This window comes from Rhineura floridana, chromosome 3 (genome assembly GCF_030035675.1).
Source record: "Rhineura floridana isolate rRhiFlo1 chromosome 3, rRhiFlo1.hap2, whole genome shotgun sequence".
NCBI lineage: Eukaryota > Metazoa > Chordata > Lepidosauria > Squamata > Rhineuridae > Rhineura > Rhineura floridana.
The window spans coordinates 127055297-127073053 of NC_084482.1; the positions used below are offsets into that span (position 1 = coordinate 127055297).

The following is a 17757-nucleotide window of genomic DNA, read 5'->3' on the forward strand; positions in this document are numbered from 1 at the left end:
GCAAGAGAGTGTTGGACTGATATTATATCTAGTACATTCCAAACTGATTTTTGGAAGATCATCAGGTTGATGAAATCCCAGAAAAAAATGATGGTGAGCATCCACTCAGTTGCTTAAAGCTAAGACTGCTATATTAAAAGGCTGACATCCCAATTTCCTATCATTTATCTTTCTTCTCCTCCACAATGAAGGATCTCTGCTGAATGCAACGGAGAAGCAAGAAAGTGTATTTTTGTGAAGCATCATTATTCTAGGACTAGCAGGAGCTGTGTAAGAGATCATCTATTTACATTTTCCAGCACTGAGAAGTAAAAACTGGCTGCTATGAAAATATGCATGAGAACGATCTCTGATTGTCCAGGGGCTAATTGTTATTATTTCTGCTCATCAGAATGTCTTCATGTCAGACTGATGACATTTTGCCTGCAAGGCATTATTGCCCTCTGTGCCCAGCCCAATGGAAACCTGGAGGCTGTATGGCCCATAGAGACCAATCAGAGATACTGAAAGAATAGCTGTTATCCTCCCTCCCAGGATCCATATGATAACTATCTCTTTTTAAAGCCTTGCTGCTCCTGTGTAGTCATTTCAAAATATGTTATTTGCATTACCTATTCTAACTGTGCTTTCTATAACTTTTTAACATACATTTTTTAGGACTCTGCAAAATATGGTTGATGTTTTCCAGCCAGAGGATTGTTAAGTACCTATTCTTCCATTGGCTGTGTAAAGTCTGCCATGGCGTCAGGAGGACTTGAGGTTTCCTTCCTCCTGGATTTTGCATATTGATTCACTCAGACTTCAGCAAAAGCAAAGCAACAATAAGAAACATCAGGATCATCAGAACTTCAAAGACAATTGATTTAAACTTTCAGACTAAACAGGAGTGCCTTTCCCAGAGAAATGAATGTCGCATTTTCAGAAACTTGTATTGCCTGCAAAGTTGGAAATCTTCCCAAGATGTCTAACCAGAGATTTTTATTTTGACTTTTTAAAATCTTTGAGTCAGACTGGGTTGATTTTGTTCTGGCTCAGTAGGGGAAAATGTTCAAGTTGATTCCTGGTTCTTTCAGAATGCATTTTCTGAGTGTCACTAACTGTCATATAGAAGAATCTTGCCAGTAACATCCTTAGTCACACTAGCCATTCCACTGTTAAGAAGCAGTCGCCCCACCCACCCCATATCATGAGAATTTTTATACAGTGTATTTTAGTTGCACATTTTAGTTTAAAGAAAACTACCAACAGACCTCCTAAACTGGAAATGCTGATCTAGGCTTTGCCAATTTTAAAACCTCCATAGATATATTATTTGTTTGACCTAGTTTAATTACAGAGACACAGTGAGCATGAAGAATCATTGAGCAGAATGAGATAGTTTAAGGATTCTGGCATTCTTACAATTCAGGTTCTTCTGAGTCCTGATGTGCAAAGTTACACCCGTGTCTCAATCACACTTTTGTAATGGACTAGCCTTAGAATATAGGAACCCTGGAAGTGCAGGCCACTGTTGAATAATACACTCATCTAATAACAAAAAATGCAAGTGTGCTCATTCACACAAATAGTCATCTACTGTCTAAATTAAATTAAGGTTTTTGTCATTTTCTAGATTTCAGCTCTGCAGTCAAACACCCTCATTCGGAAAGTGAAGCGGACACTCCCTAGCCCCCCACCTGAAGAAGCTCATCTGCCTCTGGTCAGCCAAGCTCACTCTCAGATGTATATGCCTGGCCTCATGCAGAAGGGATTGGGAGGGCAGGCCATTCAAGTGACTAAAGCCAGCCTCCTCAAAGACATTGACCGTGACTTGAAGCTAGTGGAGCACGAGTCCACAAAGCTGCGGAAGAAACAAGCAGAGCTCGATGAGGAAGAAAAGGAGATTGATGCCAAACTGAAGTACTTGGAATTGGGGATCACTCAGAGAAAAGAGACTTTGCTAAAGGACCGGAATGTTCGTGATTATCCCTACCTGAGATGCCTGGCAGAGAACAGGGATTACATGTCTGACAGTGAGCTAAACAACCTTCGCTTGTCTGGCTATGAGAGTGGCAGTCTCCTAACAAGGCCCAGCACTGCCCCTTCCAACCAATATGTGGACTTCTCCAGTGCACAGTACACATCAGCCTCCTCTTATACCCCATATCAGTACTCCTCAGGACAGGCTGCCCCACCAGGCCCAGCCACATTCCAGCAAACGAGATTTCCACCTCCACACTACCCCCCAGCAAGCAATGGCCCTGTCCAAAATGGCTTCCAAACAAGCCAGATGCCTGCCTACCCGTCCCAAACTACATACCAGACACACAGCTTTACTCCAAGCACCGGGTATCAGTCTGAACTGGGACTGCAAAGCCACCAAGGCTTTCGTCCACCTTACCAAGTGCAGACCACTTATCCCAGTCAGACACCTCTGCAGCCAGGCCAGAGTGTTCTTTTCCAGACCCATGCAGAAACACACACAACCCCCCAGAAACCACGGCAGACATCACTTGCTGACCTAGAGCAAAAGATTCCCACCAATTATGAAGTAATAGGCAATCCGACTGTGGTAATCTCAGCCGCAACTCCAGAAGTGGCATATAGCACCACAACAGTGACCAGCAGCTATGACCAATACAAGTCCCCAGAAGGAAGGCCAGCAGACAGGAGTGGTGCAGTACCAAGTCCCTCCACAAGCTATTCCTCTGACTCTCTCTACACCAACCTAGAGCAGAACATTCCTCGGAACTACGTAATGATTGATGATATCAGTGAACTAACCAAACAGAACACCTCAGCGGAGGGCCAGAAAGGAGATTTGCAGTTGCAGAGCAGCAATGGACGATATATCAAAGAGAAGAGTGACTTAGCAGATGCAGATGTCTCCAGCAGGCCTTGCTGCTACTCAAAAGGAGAAGAGGAGTCTGAGGAGGACTTGTATGACCATCATGGTCCTGACCATCGTGGGAAAGGCTACCATAGGAGCACGGAGAGCAACGGGAGGATGTCAGGTAGCTCTGGCTCCTACTACTATGGGGATGGTGATTACAGGCACTCCTCTCGCCCAGACAAGCATGGGTCCGCTGTGGGAATGCAGAAGCACTCTTCAAAAAACTTGGCTCCAGCTGTCATATCTTCCAAACGCAGCAAGCATAGGAAACAAGGTATGGAGCAGAAGATCTCCAAATTCTCCCCTATAGAAGAAGCAAAAGATGTGGAATCAGACTTGGCCTCTTACACAGTAACCACGTCAGTCAGCAGCAGTAGTGTAACATCCAGAGCAAAGAAGATGCAAGATGACATCACATATGGCCTCAAAAAAAACGTATACGAACAACAGAAATACTACAGTGGGTCTGGCAGGGATATGATGGAAGAAGATGACAGAGCATATAGTGGTGGGCGATCCAGATCTTCCGGTTATGTGTCGGAGAAGATGTCGAGCCGTGAGATCAGAAGCAGGTCCTATGAGAGAGAGAGCATGGAGAGGCCTCAGAAAGGAAGCTCCAAGCCTTCTTCCCTTAGTATGACTCAGAGTCGCGGGCGACCTCCAATTCGCACCCAAACTTCAGAGGAAGAGAGCCCTATCAGCCCTTTGGGGAAATCAATGGGTGTATCACGGTCCTCAGGTGGTCCTCTCCCTCAGTCTGCTGGAGACAGTTGCTCCCAGTTCTGCTCCAGTCACTCATTGCCTGATGTCCAAGAACATATAAAAGAAGTGCCAAGAACCCACTCTTACAAGCATGAAGAAGGTTACATCATGGATGATTCACACTGTGTTGTTTCAGACAGTGAAGGTAACGGGTACCTGTGGTAACTTAACCCCAGAGCATGTTCAAGTGGGTCATATTTGCAAAGACAATACAACAGCGTCAGTTTGCTTGCCATGTGCCTTTCCCTATTTTGCTTTGTGTTTTGGTGGTTTTGTGTTAGCGTGTTTCACTCTGCCTGTCCTACTGGTGCTCTGCTCAGTGCTTGTTCAGTGTGATAACATGCTAAGACACCCAGGTTTTTTTCCGTATATACACACATATATATTTATTTCCTGAGTGGCTACTGTGACATATCCTGTGTGCATGCAATAAGCTCCTTGCATTCTTTTATTTCATTGCATGGCTTCAGCCCGGGCTACGTTCCCACCTTTGAATCAGGAGATTGACTGTGATCTGTTTTTGGTTTCTGAAGCCTATCACTTGGGTCAGGAAGAGACAGACTGGTTCGATAAGCCAAGGGAACCTCGCTCAGAGAGAATGAGGCATTATGGTGGCCACTCCTCATCCTCCCAAAAGAGAGCTCCAATTAAACACACCTATCATGACTATGATGAACCCCCAGATGAAGACTTGTGGCATCATGATGATTACTCTCACCCACGACACTCCTCTTCCAAAGACCACAGGCACCACGGAGACTATGGGAGACATTCATCCTCTCGACATTCCAGTGATGATCTGCCAAGGAGATCATCTAGGCAACATCCAAGGGATCCAGGCCGCCATGATTCGCGTGGACATGGACAACCTTCTTCTCAGAAGAAAGCTCAGCAAGCAGATATAAGAGCACAGCCAGGTTATCCTTCCAGCTCCTCAGAGTACTCCCAGCCGTCCCGGCAGCCATCTAGCTACCATCATACCTCGGAGTCCCAAAAATCGCAGAGGCAGATGCAGCATGGGCTGCCATCTCAGCAGCCAAAGTCAGAGCCTCTTTCCCACCAACAGCAGCAGCAGCAGCAGCAGCAAACAAGACAACAACAAGTAGGACAGCAGCAGCAGCAGCCATCATCCAGGCAGCAACAACCATCAAGCAGACAGCCTCAGCAGCAGCATCAAACAGCCCCCTCACAGCAGCCTTCACAGCAACAGCCCCAGCAAGCTAGGGTGCAGCAGCAGCTGCAGCCGCAGCTGCAGCCACAGCCACAGCAGCCACACCCAGGAACCCAAGCCCAGCCCTCCTCACGGCCGGCCCAACAGCAGCCTGGCCAACCCCAGCCAACAGGCAAACCACAATCAACCTTCCAAACACAACCTAGTACTCAGCAAGCAGGATCAGTAAGTACCAGTTTCTCTTTTCTTGATGCCTGTTATACAGTAGGTCCATCACATCTGACTATGACTTGTCATGCCCCGCATCAGGTGAGAACTCTGGACAAAGCAATGGCCTATTCTGTAGGACAGGAGTTGTGCAGAGATCACCTCATCTTAAAACTTCAAAACAAGGAACTATGAATTTATGGGCTGTGCTTGGGTCACGGTACAGTCTAGGTGGTTATGCGGAATGGGATCTTCCCAGCAGAGAGATTTCAAAAGCTGACTATAGATCATAGTAAGTTACAGCAGGGCATTCTGCTCATCAGGGCATTTGGATAACAGTTTAGATAGAGCCAAAGAAAATAAAGTGAACAAGAGGGGGGAGAAGAGAGAGAGAGAGGAAGAAAGATCTTATGGGGATAGTCTCAGTCCTCTAGATTTGGTACAGAGGCTTTATTTGTAGCTTTGATGGAGGTCACTGGTAGTACCTCAAGAATGCCGGAGGGAAAGGTTTGTGGTTTCTGACAGAGAGTGGGTTGGGTGGGTAAGCGCTTCTTTGAGACAATCAAGGCGACCTGGTAGTTAATGTCTGGGAAGAAAGCTGAGAGGAAGATTCTAGGAGGTGGATTTCATATTTATTTGTTCTAATTTGCATTAAATAAATTTGTATTAAATATTAATCTCTACTTACCATTACAGCCTAAAGCAGAGCAGATGGATGCATCCAAACCAACCACAAAAGTGCCACAGGTGGGGAAAGCACCCCAAACACAGCCACAGGGAACAGCAGTAGGAGGTCAGTAACCCCATTTCAGCACTGGTCTTTGTATGTATTACCTTAAAAAAGAGGCAGCACCCTTCATAGTGAATTCCAAGACCATTAACTGCAGAAAATAGAAATGTCCTAAATGAGATTAAGGAGGTGACAAATGCTTTTGGCCAACTCGTCATCTAGCTATGGTTAGCACCAGAGAGTAGGACCATCAGTGTAGAATCCATTCATGTGAGACTAGCATCATGCATGTCATAGAAAAAATAAGGCTAACAGAATGCCTAAAAGCAGCCTCCAGCTTCATTTCATGAGGAGTATGTGAGGCGTCCTTCCCTGGCTCTCCCTGTCAAGTTCCTACCTGCTCGTGGTTACCACCTGTCACTAGGCACCACCAGGGACTCCACCAGTCTGGACTGTCCTTTTTTATGGTTTCTCTCCCCGCTCTAGCACAGATCTCAACAGATCCCCCTGCTAGGCAGCACCACCAGTCACGTCCTAATACCAGTATTCCCAGAGACTCTGAATACTTGTGGTGTTATTCTCTTCACCGCTGCCACCATTTGTTACAGTTTCCCTTCAGCCTTGGTCATTACCTTACCCTCCCTTCTGGTCTGTGAAACCCCAGCCAAGGATCAGGCTTTTGGTAAACCAAAAGTATTTACTAAATAACAAAGATAACAAGATTGCTTCATAAGGCACATAAGCATATGGTTTTATCTAATACTAATCCGAACTCCACCCCCCTCCTTCTCCACGCTCTCCTGACAAACACCTCTCTCAAACCCACCAAAACAACCCACTCACTTTCATCACCTCCCAGATTCCACTGTCATTCTTCCTTTTGTACTGTCAGCCATTTTAAACATTCAGCCAATCAGCCAGCATTCTACTGCCCATTCACTCCCCCTTCCTCTTTCATTCCACTTACCATGTATCTCCTATACAAACAGCACTTACCCTATTTACACTAATACAGGAACATCACAGAGTACAATAGGTTTGCTTTCCATAGCCATGGAGAATAGGTTTCCCACTCCTGGCCCATCAGTCAATTGGGGATTGACTGTAAATTGTGTTCCCATGATTCAACTCCAGTTTAAAATGTTATTTTCATCAATATATGTTAGTCATTTCTTATATTTCTTCTGTCTGCCATACTGACATCTCACCAACACATTGTGCATCTTTAAATATTAATATTTTTGTTCTCTTAAAAACAAGGCGCTCACCGGCAGAGATTGGTTATGACCTTTGAAAGTATGGGATGTATACTCCAAAAGAGATACCTTAACATTTTGGAAACTGCCCCCTGGACCTGCCCTAGGCAAGAGAGGAGGATATACATTAAAATAAATCCATATATATACTTAATTAAATTCAAACAATTCAATTTTTGTCCCCCCACAACAGGCATTAAATTAGGTCCCAAACCAGCAGGAGCACCCACTTCTGCAGGTGCAGCAGCTGGACAGCCAGGAGCTGAGGGAGAGAGTGTCTTCTCCAAAATCCTGCCAGGAGGGGCAGCAGAACAAGCAGGCAAATTGACAGAAGGTGAGAGGTTTCTGAGCCATCCTTCTTGCATGCCCCATCTCAAAGCCCAAGAGATTTGGTCCTAGGGACGGTTTATCTCTCTTCATGTTCACACACACGGACTTGCTCAATTCTTCCTGCAGGAAAACTGGCAGGACTACAGGACCACTGACGAGATTAGGAGCAGAGGAAGCTGCCTAATCCTGAGCCAGACTACTGGTCCATCTAGTTCAGTATTGTCTACACTGACTGGCAGTGGCTCTCCAGGATTTCCCAGCCCTACCTGGAGATGCTGGGGCCTGTGCCGGGGACCTTCAGCGTGTAAAAGACAGGCTCTGCCACTGAGCAGTGACCCTTATTTTAATTTAGACCTATGTGAGAATTCAAAAAATAAAAAGTCAACAAGAAGAATAAAAATTGTGACGAGGAAATCAAAATTTTAAAAATGGGGATTAGATGGTAGAGACACTGAAAAAGAAAGCATGGTAGCAAAGGAGACCATCAGCACTGCAAGCCTAGAAATGCTCACTTGATGGTGAGGATCACAAAAGAGCTCAAGTGAATCTGCCTTATACTGAGTTAGACCATTGGCCCATCTAGCCCCGTGTTGTCTGATATGACCAGCAGTAGCTTTCCAACAGCTCAGGCCAGCCTTGCTGTTAGAGAACCTTTTTTGCTTGAAATGCCAGGAACTGAACTTGAACCTACATGCAAAGCATGCGCTCTCCTATTGAGCTACAGCCCCTCCCTTAGCACCAAGCAGCAGCTTGTATCACAGACAGAGATACGGGGACAAAGACCGGTGACTGGACTGGCAATATGAAGACTGATAATGTGGATATAGGGACTAGTATGAAATAAGAGTAGAAGAAAGATGATAAAAACTGAAAACTGGTTGAAAGAGAGGTGGGTGGGGAAAAGATGCAGGCCAGCTGGTGTATTGCTTTAGGCATTTATTTCTCTTTCCTTTACCCCCATAGCTGTGTCAGCTTTTGGCAAGAAATTCACATCATTTTGGTGAGAGAACATAGCTAGGTGAGTCACTTTTAGCCATCTATACACACCACAACCCCCAATGACAACTGTCAAGGAAAAGTCAAGTTGCATTTCATTTATCCTGACCCAAACAGCCCTGCAGTAATTTTTTATTTAATAATTTGGGTCAACTTCTGTCCCCCAGCAGAAGAGTTTAATTGTCACAGCACCCTCACATCAAAGTTCACCTATTGCTCCCTTAATCCAATTACCCATCAGTTACACTGACACTTTCTTTTTCTGCAGATTTTCATGTCTCTTTCTTAATATCCATCTCCTTCTCTTGTGTGTCTCTCTACCACCCTGGCAGGAGTTTAGGAGAATAAGTGGAGATCTCATCATTGCACTGGAAAACCCTATGAAGAATCCATTGGAATTCAGTCTGCTGCTCCAGACTCTGGGTATAACAGTGAGTGTTACCTAGTTGCCTCCATTCCAGCATTCTGTCGAGGACAGGGATGAGATCATATACTTGGCTTTCATCAAGGTTCAGGGATGGATCCCAGGATACAAAGCCCAGAGGAGATAATTTATTCTACACAGTCGTATGATATCCTGCTTAGCTTGCAGCAATTTGCCTGTTAGTTTAGGCAAGCTGTGCCAGTTCCAATCAAGAGTACATCCTATTGCTGCCATGTGTTTGTTTAATGCCCACTGCATACTACATACTGTACTCAGACAGAGTTCTTACGCTCTATGTTAGATACAACAGGCATAGGTAGGGGAGGCCAGAGACTGACACCAAGGAGCTAGAATGGTGATGAGAGCATCAAAAGGAAATAAAGGAGGATGTGGCTAGGTTGGCTGAGGAAAGGCCTTGTTAAAAAAGAGAAACTGGAAGGAGACAGAAGCACTAAATTATGCAGCCGCAAGAGTAGCCAACATGGATTTTTCACATTCTGCCATGTTAAATTGAAAATACCCCCATGCCATTAAGCTGCTTCCCATAAGCTAATTTCAAAACAAAATCTTACAAAACTTATAGCCCTGAACTCAGAAACACTTGCTTGACAACCCTCTACGTTTTCACGGCAATATTGTTTCATTAGTGTTTTACTCAGAGAAATCCAGACTTTAAAGTATGAAACATGAGTAAAAAAAATCCAGGCCACTGATGGACTTTTTTCTGTCAGTGGTCTCATAATTTGTTGAAATTCATTAAAAATCTCCCATGTTCAGAGTACCTGTAATCCTATTACTGACCTTGCCTCATACCCTGACCTTCATCTTCTGCAGTTTGAAAGTTAAAAAAAATACATGGTTGATTTTTAATTAAAGAAAATTAACATTGCAGTCTATGATATTGCAGGCATGCTCAGTAAGGACCAACTGTCAGTGTTCTAAAAGCCAGACTAACAGCTGTTTGGTTTGGCTAATCAGGGGACCACAATCATGCCAGAAATTTATTCCACTTTAAAATGTCATGGCTTCCCCCAAAGAATCCTCGGACAGAGTTCCAGTGGCCAGAGTGATTTAACAGCCAGCCCCTCTTCCCAGAGAAATCTGGTGATTGTAGCTTTGTGAGGGGAACAGGGCGTCTCCTAACAACTCTCAATACCCTTCACAAACTACACTTCCCACAATTCTTTGGGGGAAGCCACAACAGTTTAAAGTGGAATAAATGTCTGGCACGGATGTAGCCAGGGACAGCTTTGGTTTAAATTTGGGTGGGAGACTACATGTGTCTGCTGCAGAAGGGAGAACCCCTGAAAAATAACGATACTGTTAACCATGTTTTCCTTTTGGAAAGGAAAGGGGCTTTCCCTCTGCCCAATGCCCACCCACCCAATATCCTCCTCTCCCCTCCCCCTTCATCCCTATTTCTAACCTTCCCCCCTCCCTGCCCCTTCCCCAGGTCAGTTTCACCTATCCTAAGCATGATTGCACAGGCATAAATGCCACTGAACTCAATAAATATGTAAATGATCCAATCTGCCCTCGCCCTCCTCCTCCTCCTATCCCTTCCCCTCCTGCCCCTTCCCTTCCTTCCCCCTCCCTCTCCTCTCCCCTCCCTACTCCCTTCCCCTCCCCCTCTCCCCCTCCCCCCATGGCCAGTTTCACCTATTCTAAGCATGATTGCACAGGAGTAAATCCCACTGAACTTAATGCACAAGATTCCATTTCTTACCTCCCGGATTAAAAAGCAAAGAAATGCACTAATAAGCAAAAAAAACCCTTTGCAGTTTAAGAACATATGTATAGCCAACAGATATTTCTATCAAATTTTTAAAAGCAGGGAAATTGGGCAGCTATAGTGAATGCACAAGGGGAGCAGAAGATCTGACCTTCTCTCTGTGGTATTGTACTGCCCTTCAAATTTGTAAAAATGCAAACATAATTTGGGTTGGTCTTTCACAGTCCAAGCCACTTCCTGTATAGCTTGGAATAATTTGGTAACATGTGCCTCTGAGAATAAAAAAACAAAAACATAATTTAGCATCATTAAAAGCCAGATGAAATAAAAACATCTTAAAAATCTCAGCTAAAAACCTTCAGTGAAGACACTAATATAACTTTCTTTCAGGAGGGATTTTTACAGCCAGGATGCTGCTGCCACAGAGAACTGTGAGGATAAGAACCCCAAAGAGCCCTTTAGATTAGTATCAATGTTTGTGAGAGCATCTTCATTAGAGTAGGAGATGCAACACGAACAAACCAACCCAAAAAGCCAGCATCAAGAAGAGAGAGGGATAACATGAAGAAATGGCAGGGATTACTAGTGATAGGAAGCTGGGGAGGGGGAGATAGGCTGGTGACCTTGAGAGAGAGAGGTTATTTTTTAAAGAAAGGGAAGATGTGAGCAGAGCAGAAAGCAGAGCAGGAGAAAGATGAGACTCATTGTAGAGGTCCAGATGATTGAGATGTGGTGATGGATGCAAAAATCAGGAGAATATGGGGTTGCTGTGAGGTTGGTGGTGGTGAAACCCAGTTGGTAGACTGGAGAGCATTAAATGCTTGTGCAGTGGAGCAAGTTATGGTTGTGATAATCAGAGAGAAAATTCAGGGTGCTTCCAGATGGGTGTTTGGTGTAGGATTGGTACTGCTCATACCTGCAAGTTTTTCACAGCATCCACATGGTGTCAGCATCAAAAATGCCAGCCTGTGTTTCCCCATTTAATCCAGATTTTTGCTTTCTGTGAACAAAAATAGCCAATGCCTATCTATAATATCTGAATAGTCTCCATCTGGAAGCACCCTGAGAAAACAGAGAGGTCAGAGAGAGAACAACAGTAAGGTGAAGATGAAATCAAGGGCATAACCAGGACACTGACTTGTACAGGCAGAGTAAAGATGGTATTTGTGAGAGAGAAGAGGGTGATGAATCGAGGCATCATAAATGTGAATATTCAGATTCTGAAAGGTAAAGGCAGGAGACAGAGAGGAAAAGAAGAATTACGTTAAACATTCTTCATACAATACAAAAGATCTAAGGCACTTCAAGTCTGTTGCTCTTTCTGGGTGGGATTCAGTCACATGCTGGGAAATTCAGGTTGTGCAATTAAATTGAGCTCTTGCACAACAATGCACTGGAAAGTGCGAGATAGTGCTTGATGCAATGTTGTATAACCTCCCTGCAAACAAACCAGAATGAATGCTCAATAAGTAGCTGTTGTTGTCTAACCTCCCCACAAACATAGTGCAAACAAACCACAATGAATGCTCAATAAATTGGTTGTCTGGAAGCAAGCCTAGTAATACATCTGATTTATTTGGTGATTAACTCTGTCGGTGGAATGTTAGGGCATCAAAAAGGTTTTGCTGTTCCACCAACATAGAACACTAATCCCCAGTTCGGCAATCCAGATGTAAATTGAGTATCAGGAGACACAATAAGAAAGCACAAAGTGGAGATATTTGTCCTTTGCTTCTTGTTTTTACTGAGAGTAGTACTAATTTTAAGCACAACTTAAGAGTGTCCATTCTTGGAGAAGCTGTTATTAGCAATCCTCTCATTGCAAGCAGCAGACAACAATCCATTCTCTGTCCTCTAGCAACACAGGGGATCCTATAGGAGGGGGGAAAGGAGCAATTTTGCATTGCTGTCCTATAGTTTACCAGGAAGGCTGGTGCACCATATGCAGAATGCTCTTCCCTTGGGAAGAGATGAAATGAGGGAAGAGACAAAGAGATGCATGGCAAGTGGCTGTATCTCACTCAGCTCCAGGATGTTGGGAACAGCACAAGGCTACAAAGGCCCCAGGGTCAGAGTCTTAAGCCCAGAGCAGAGAGTACATTGTTGTCCTGCTGATTCTATCCCATGGGGGTGCTCAGAGCTTTTCCACTTGCAGCACAATCTCCTTTCATGGCCCTATCTGTGTTTTTGTCCATTTTAGAGAGCTCACTGAAAGGACTGCATGCTTTTTGATTTGGGGAAAAAATTAAACTTATCCCAGTAGAGGTAAATGGGTAGCTTCTTACACTTCCTGCCTCAATCTGTACAATGCAATGTGAACCAGATCTGTCTCCTAATTTGAGTGGAAAGGCAAGAGCAAAGAGCTAGCCTCTTTGGGAAAGTGCTGGTTCTTTCAGTCCTAAGTTTTAGATAACCCGTTGCATCTCAGCAAGCATGAGCAGCTGATGTCATTACTTGCCTGTTCGTGCTCTTTGGTGACCTTTTCTGGCTAGTTCCTCAGGTTGCTTTGCTACTTTGGTATCTTTACACTGGATGCACACTGCAACCACACAGTATAACAGCTTTTCCAGGAGATGCTCTTAGTGAACATCCAAAGGAGATCAGGAAAGTGTATACCAAACCATGACAAGACTCTTTTTTTCTAAGAATGACTTGTGTAAATGTAATATTTCTCTTTTTCTTTTGTCTCATCGAGCTTTTGAAACCATGGAAAACCACTAGGCTATGAGACTGAAAATGGAAGAGATTTTTATATGGACGTTTGCCTGTGGATCCCATTAGAAGCTCCTTGAGGACGTCTGAGCCAACTGTCACAAATGGCTTTCAGAAGCCACCAGCTGTCAACATCATGGTCTGTGTTGCATGAGCCCACAGGGGTGAAGGCACACACTTCGTCTGAGAGGATATACATGAGAAACGTTTACAGAACACGGTCCTGTTCCAGTTTGTCATGCCGACTGGGTGCTTCCCTGATGCTGGAGGTGATGTCTGGGACTCCAGAGACTACTCACTGCTGTGGTTCCATTTGTGCCTAGGGTCTAGTCTTGGGAGCCGTGGCCCTTTCTTGAAATTATACACAGAGTTTCTCTTACTGAATTTTCACTCTAGACTCTTCATAGGTTTTTCACAGTCTCCAAGATGTGCTCAAGTCGAGGGCTAGGAGCTGGAGGCTCCATTCTCCTTCACATTCCAGTTTGCCCTGTCGATTCCTCCACCTGCACAGTGTTTGTTCCCTCTCATCATCCCTGCCATGGAAAGCATGGGAAGAAGAGAACTTCGACGAGGACCTAACACTGTTTCACTACTGAGATAAGAGGCCATAGGACTCTGAAAGGCAGTGCAAACTGGCTATTGACTGAAGCAAATGCTGGCCAGGCATGTCTATCAGCCACCCCAAAGCCATCCTGAAGCCATTCTGAAGCATTCAAATGGCAGTGCTTTCCATTGTTAGTGTTGCGCATTGTTTTACGTATGCCTGGGGATTATTTTTATTTGAAAAACAGCCTTAATCATTCCACTTTTATTTACGTGTATACCTCATCAGCACCCAGCAACTGGAGGCTTGGATTTATGTTTTTGTGAGGTTCTTTATTTTATATATATATATATATATATATATATATATATATATATATATATATATATATATATATATAAATATAAACATACTGTTTTTCCTTTTCACTGAGTTAGCACATGGGCTGTTGTCGGTAGAAGCAATAGAGTGCAGAAGGCTATAAAGAGCACAATCCAGCGTGATGAGATCAGGAGAGCTTGCCTCTGCCATCCTCCTTCCTACTACTGTGCAATTCAAGTCCTTCTTAAGCCATTACAAGTGGGCATGCTCAGAACGATGGAGGAGCTACCTGGAGCAGTTCGTCATTGAACCTGCCAGTGTGGAGCTTCTTGCACTGTTACTCGCGAGAGCCGAAAGAAAATCCTGTGAAGCAGCTCCTCGTTTTCTTTGCTGTAAAGAATTCAGCAAGTGTACAGATGCTCTGGTTCCCATTTGTTTGTGCTGTCTGTTTCCTGCCCGTCTCTCGTCCACGCTGAGCATGCTCAAGAACAACAATTCCTTGGTGTGACCCATAGGAGCTTCCATTCACCGTGGGTAACAGCAAAATGATTCTCATGTCTAATGTTCTATGCAATGAAATAACAAAAAAATTAAAAACAACTGTTAATATTTAATAAGTTCAATGTTATGTATAAGGATTTAATTGCAAATGTGCTATTGAGAAACTGGATAGGTATCTTTATATCAAACACCTGTGTGTATGAAGTTTTCAATTAGTGGCATGCTTGACCCGTTCGAGGGACACTTCTGCCAAAGGGTAGCCATAGAGCCAGTGACTGTCTCTGTCTATTGTAGAGCATGGCTTGCTACTTCTCTGCACGGTTTCATCTACTTAGAATGCTTGCCGTTCTTTGCTTGAAGTTATTTTTTTCTCCAATTGGTTCATCATCTCTATTGAATGCCATTAGCAGATTTATGCACTTGTTATTAAAGGCCTGTCAGTAACACCATGACATGTAACTATCCTGCAGAATGTTACACCAGGTGTTTTCCACGGAACTCCATTAACTATCTGCCCTTGGCCACATCCTTCCCTGCAGTAGCCATTAGTGTCCACTCCTAGGGGATTCCTAGGCTTTCTCTAGACCTGAAGCACATTCCTCCTGGCCAAAAAAAGTAAACCCAAATCCTATTTAGGGCTCATTCACATGGCAACTTACTGTGAGATTGGTGCTACTTGCATCCCTGTTAAATTCGCATGGTTCACATGACGTTGCAGGCAATCAGCAGTTAGAACACAGTTTGCTCCTATAAATCCATATTAAGTCAATCCGGAGATAATGCAAAAAGTAAAGGAAAAAACATCTCCACTTCGCTGCGTTGCTCCATGTAGGCAGTCTGCTTTGTGGTTTTTTCCTGGGCGGGTGGATCATCGCGTTTAGATACTCCCCTTTCTCCACCCACTAAACTCTCCATGAGTTCCATTTTGTTTCCGGCAGCTTAACCAGCCACTTCTGACTGCTCTGTCCTCCCGCATTTGCTGTAGCCATCCTTCCCCCCCTTCCCCCCATTAAGTTCCTTCCCTCCCCTAGTTCCTTGAAACCATTGAAAAGGAATTGTGAAGGAATGCAAATGACAGAAGCCACACGCACACACAGAGCTCTTTTTTAAAAAGGGTTTTATTGCAAACCTGTCAAGAAACGACAGACAGAAAAATGGATGGGTGAAAGTTATGATTGCAAATTAACTGCAGAATCTGACAAACACAAAAATAATTGTTTTTTCAAGGGGAGGGGGAAAGTCTGACAATGCGCCACAAATAATGAGGGGGAGATGACCGGAATGCTTTTCACCCCACTGCTGCAACTGCAGCCTACATTACTCTCTCCCTCAAATCAGTTTCATGTCCATTGCACCCCCACCCTCAGCCAGGAGAGTTGACCAAAACAATGAAACTGACCAAAAAAAAAGCATCCCTCCATTAGCAATAACCATACTCCCCATGCAGTAAACATGCAAAACAGGGGGCAGGGCCACAAAATAGCAAAATGAATCCTTCCCAGAGGAACGCTGACTAGTGTGAATAGAAAACAGCGGATTCGAATGTAGGAAGTATGAACCATGCAAATCTATTGTGATGGCAGAAGCTGCGTCTTTACTGCGAAGTTTAACTCCTGTGTGAATGAGCCCTTAGATTTGAGAGAACCACAGGCTGGGGAGGCGTTCCAAGGCTGGGATACACTGATAGACTGCAAGGGCAATTGGAACAGCTCTGGTATCAGTTAGTGGAGGGGGAAAAACCAACACCAACCACTGTATTTCCCTACAGTACCCAGGAACCAACAGTGATGACTGCTGTTCCCACAAGTGCTATGTTAATGTATAAGGAGGTACTGAACCACAGCTCCTAGAGATGTGAGGCTGAGAGCAACTGAGAGGTATAGTTTAAGATTATGTAGATTCCAGAATCTAGAGCAATTCCATTCATTTCCACCATACCTATTGAATTGAAACTTTATTTTTACCCCGCCCTTTTTCCAAACTGGAACTCAGGGCGGCTTACAAATAGAACTACATGTAGTTAAAAACATAGAAAAACATATAATTAAAATACAATTAAACTATGCACAACCTTAAAACCATGAAAGGCACTTAAAAATCTAAAAACAATTTAAAATGATACAAATAATAATATAAAACAATAAAACAAGCCTTGTAAAGCCCAATCCTAAACACCTTCTATCCCAAAAGCCTGTCGGAATAAAAGGAGGAATGGCAAGGAGGGGGCCATTCGTGCCTCCCTAGGAAGGGAGTTCCAGAACCTAGGAGCAGCCACCGAGAAGGCCCTATCTCGCGTCCCCACCAATAACACTTGTGAGGGTGTTGGGACTGAGGCAAGGGCCTCTCCTGAAGATCTCAGAGCCCGGGCAGGCTCATATAGGGAGATACGGTCTGACAAATAGCCTGGACCTGGGCCATATAGGTCAAAACCAGCACTTTGAATTGTGACCAGAAACAAACTGGCAGCCAGTGGAGCTGTTGTAACAAGGGAGTTGTATGGTCCCTGTAACCAGCCCCTATCCTTTTCCTTTTCCTCCATGGCTGGACTGAAAGACAGAGCTCTGCAAAAATTGAAACAAATTTATGTGGCCTTTTCTTGAGGGAAGCGAGGAAGAAAGATTAAGAGGTGATCATCTCACATGATAGGGTCTTGAAAACATGGATGTCTTTTGATGTAACATTTATCAAATAACCAGGAATCTCCCCCCTTTTTGCCTGTATTCATGACAAGGACACACTAAGTTCTGGCTCCTTAGCAATGGCATGGAAATGTCGAGAGAGGCTATGGGTCTCAGTAGGCAAGGAGGCATACTTATCATGGACCATGCTGGTCTATACTGTAGAGATACTTCTGTTCCTACAGAGAATGAAATAAAGTGCAACATTTTAAAGAGAACCTGACAATGAGTGAATGTAAGGGCCGTTTCACACATTTGCAGAGGCAAACCTGAGTACCAACTGGACACTCAGCAAGGAGCAGCAGCTAATCAGGACTCCCTGACTCATATTCCTGACCTATCTGATGCTTATACATGCTTGCAAATGTGTTTCATGTATTTACACTTTATATTGTATGTGAGCACTTAAAACACCTTCAGAGTACACTAAAAAAGGAAGGTGTGTTGTGGCCCTTAGGCAGCTGGTGGGATCATGAGCTCTCTACAGTAATCTATCCAGGTCTGTATTATTTTAATAAGCT

The 17757-nt window shown here is 44.2% G+C and overlaps 1 protein-coding gene across 1 annotated transcript in view; it reads left to right on the forward strand.

The window, feature by feature from the left end:
* Nucleotides 1-16643, forward strand: part of BSN (bassoon presynaptic cytomatrix protein) — a 45397-nt gene extending 28754 nt beyond the window's left edge. Inside the window, exons 3-9 of the mRNA XM_061617818.1 lie at nt 1613-3779; nt 4168-5030; nt 5709-5805; nt 7192-7332; nt 8292-8346; nt 8657-8755; nt 13176-16643. Coding sequence (XP_061473802.1) covers nt 1613-3779; nt 4168-5030; nt 5709-5805; nt 7192-7332; nt 8292-8332 — 3309 coding nt within the window. The 3' untranslated portion in view covers nt 8333-8346; nt 8657-8755; nt 13176-16643. The remainder of the gene's footprint in view (nt 1-1612; nt 3780-4167; nt 5031-5708; nt 5806-7191; nt 7333-8291; nt 8347-8656; nt 8756-13175) is intronic.
* The last annotated feature ends 1114 nt before the right edge of the window (nt 16644-17757 follow it).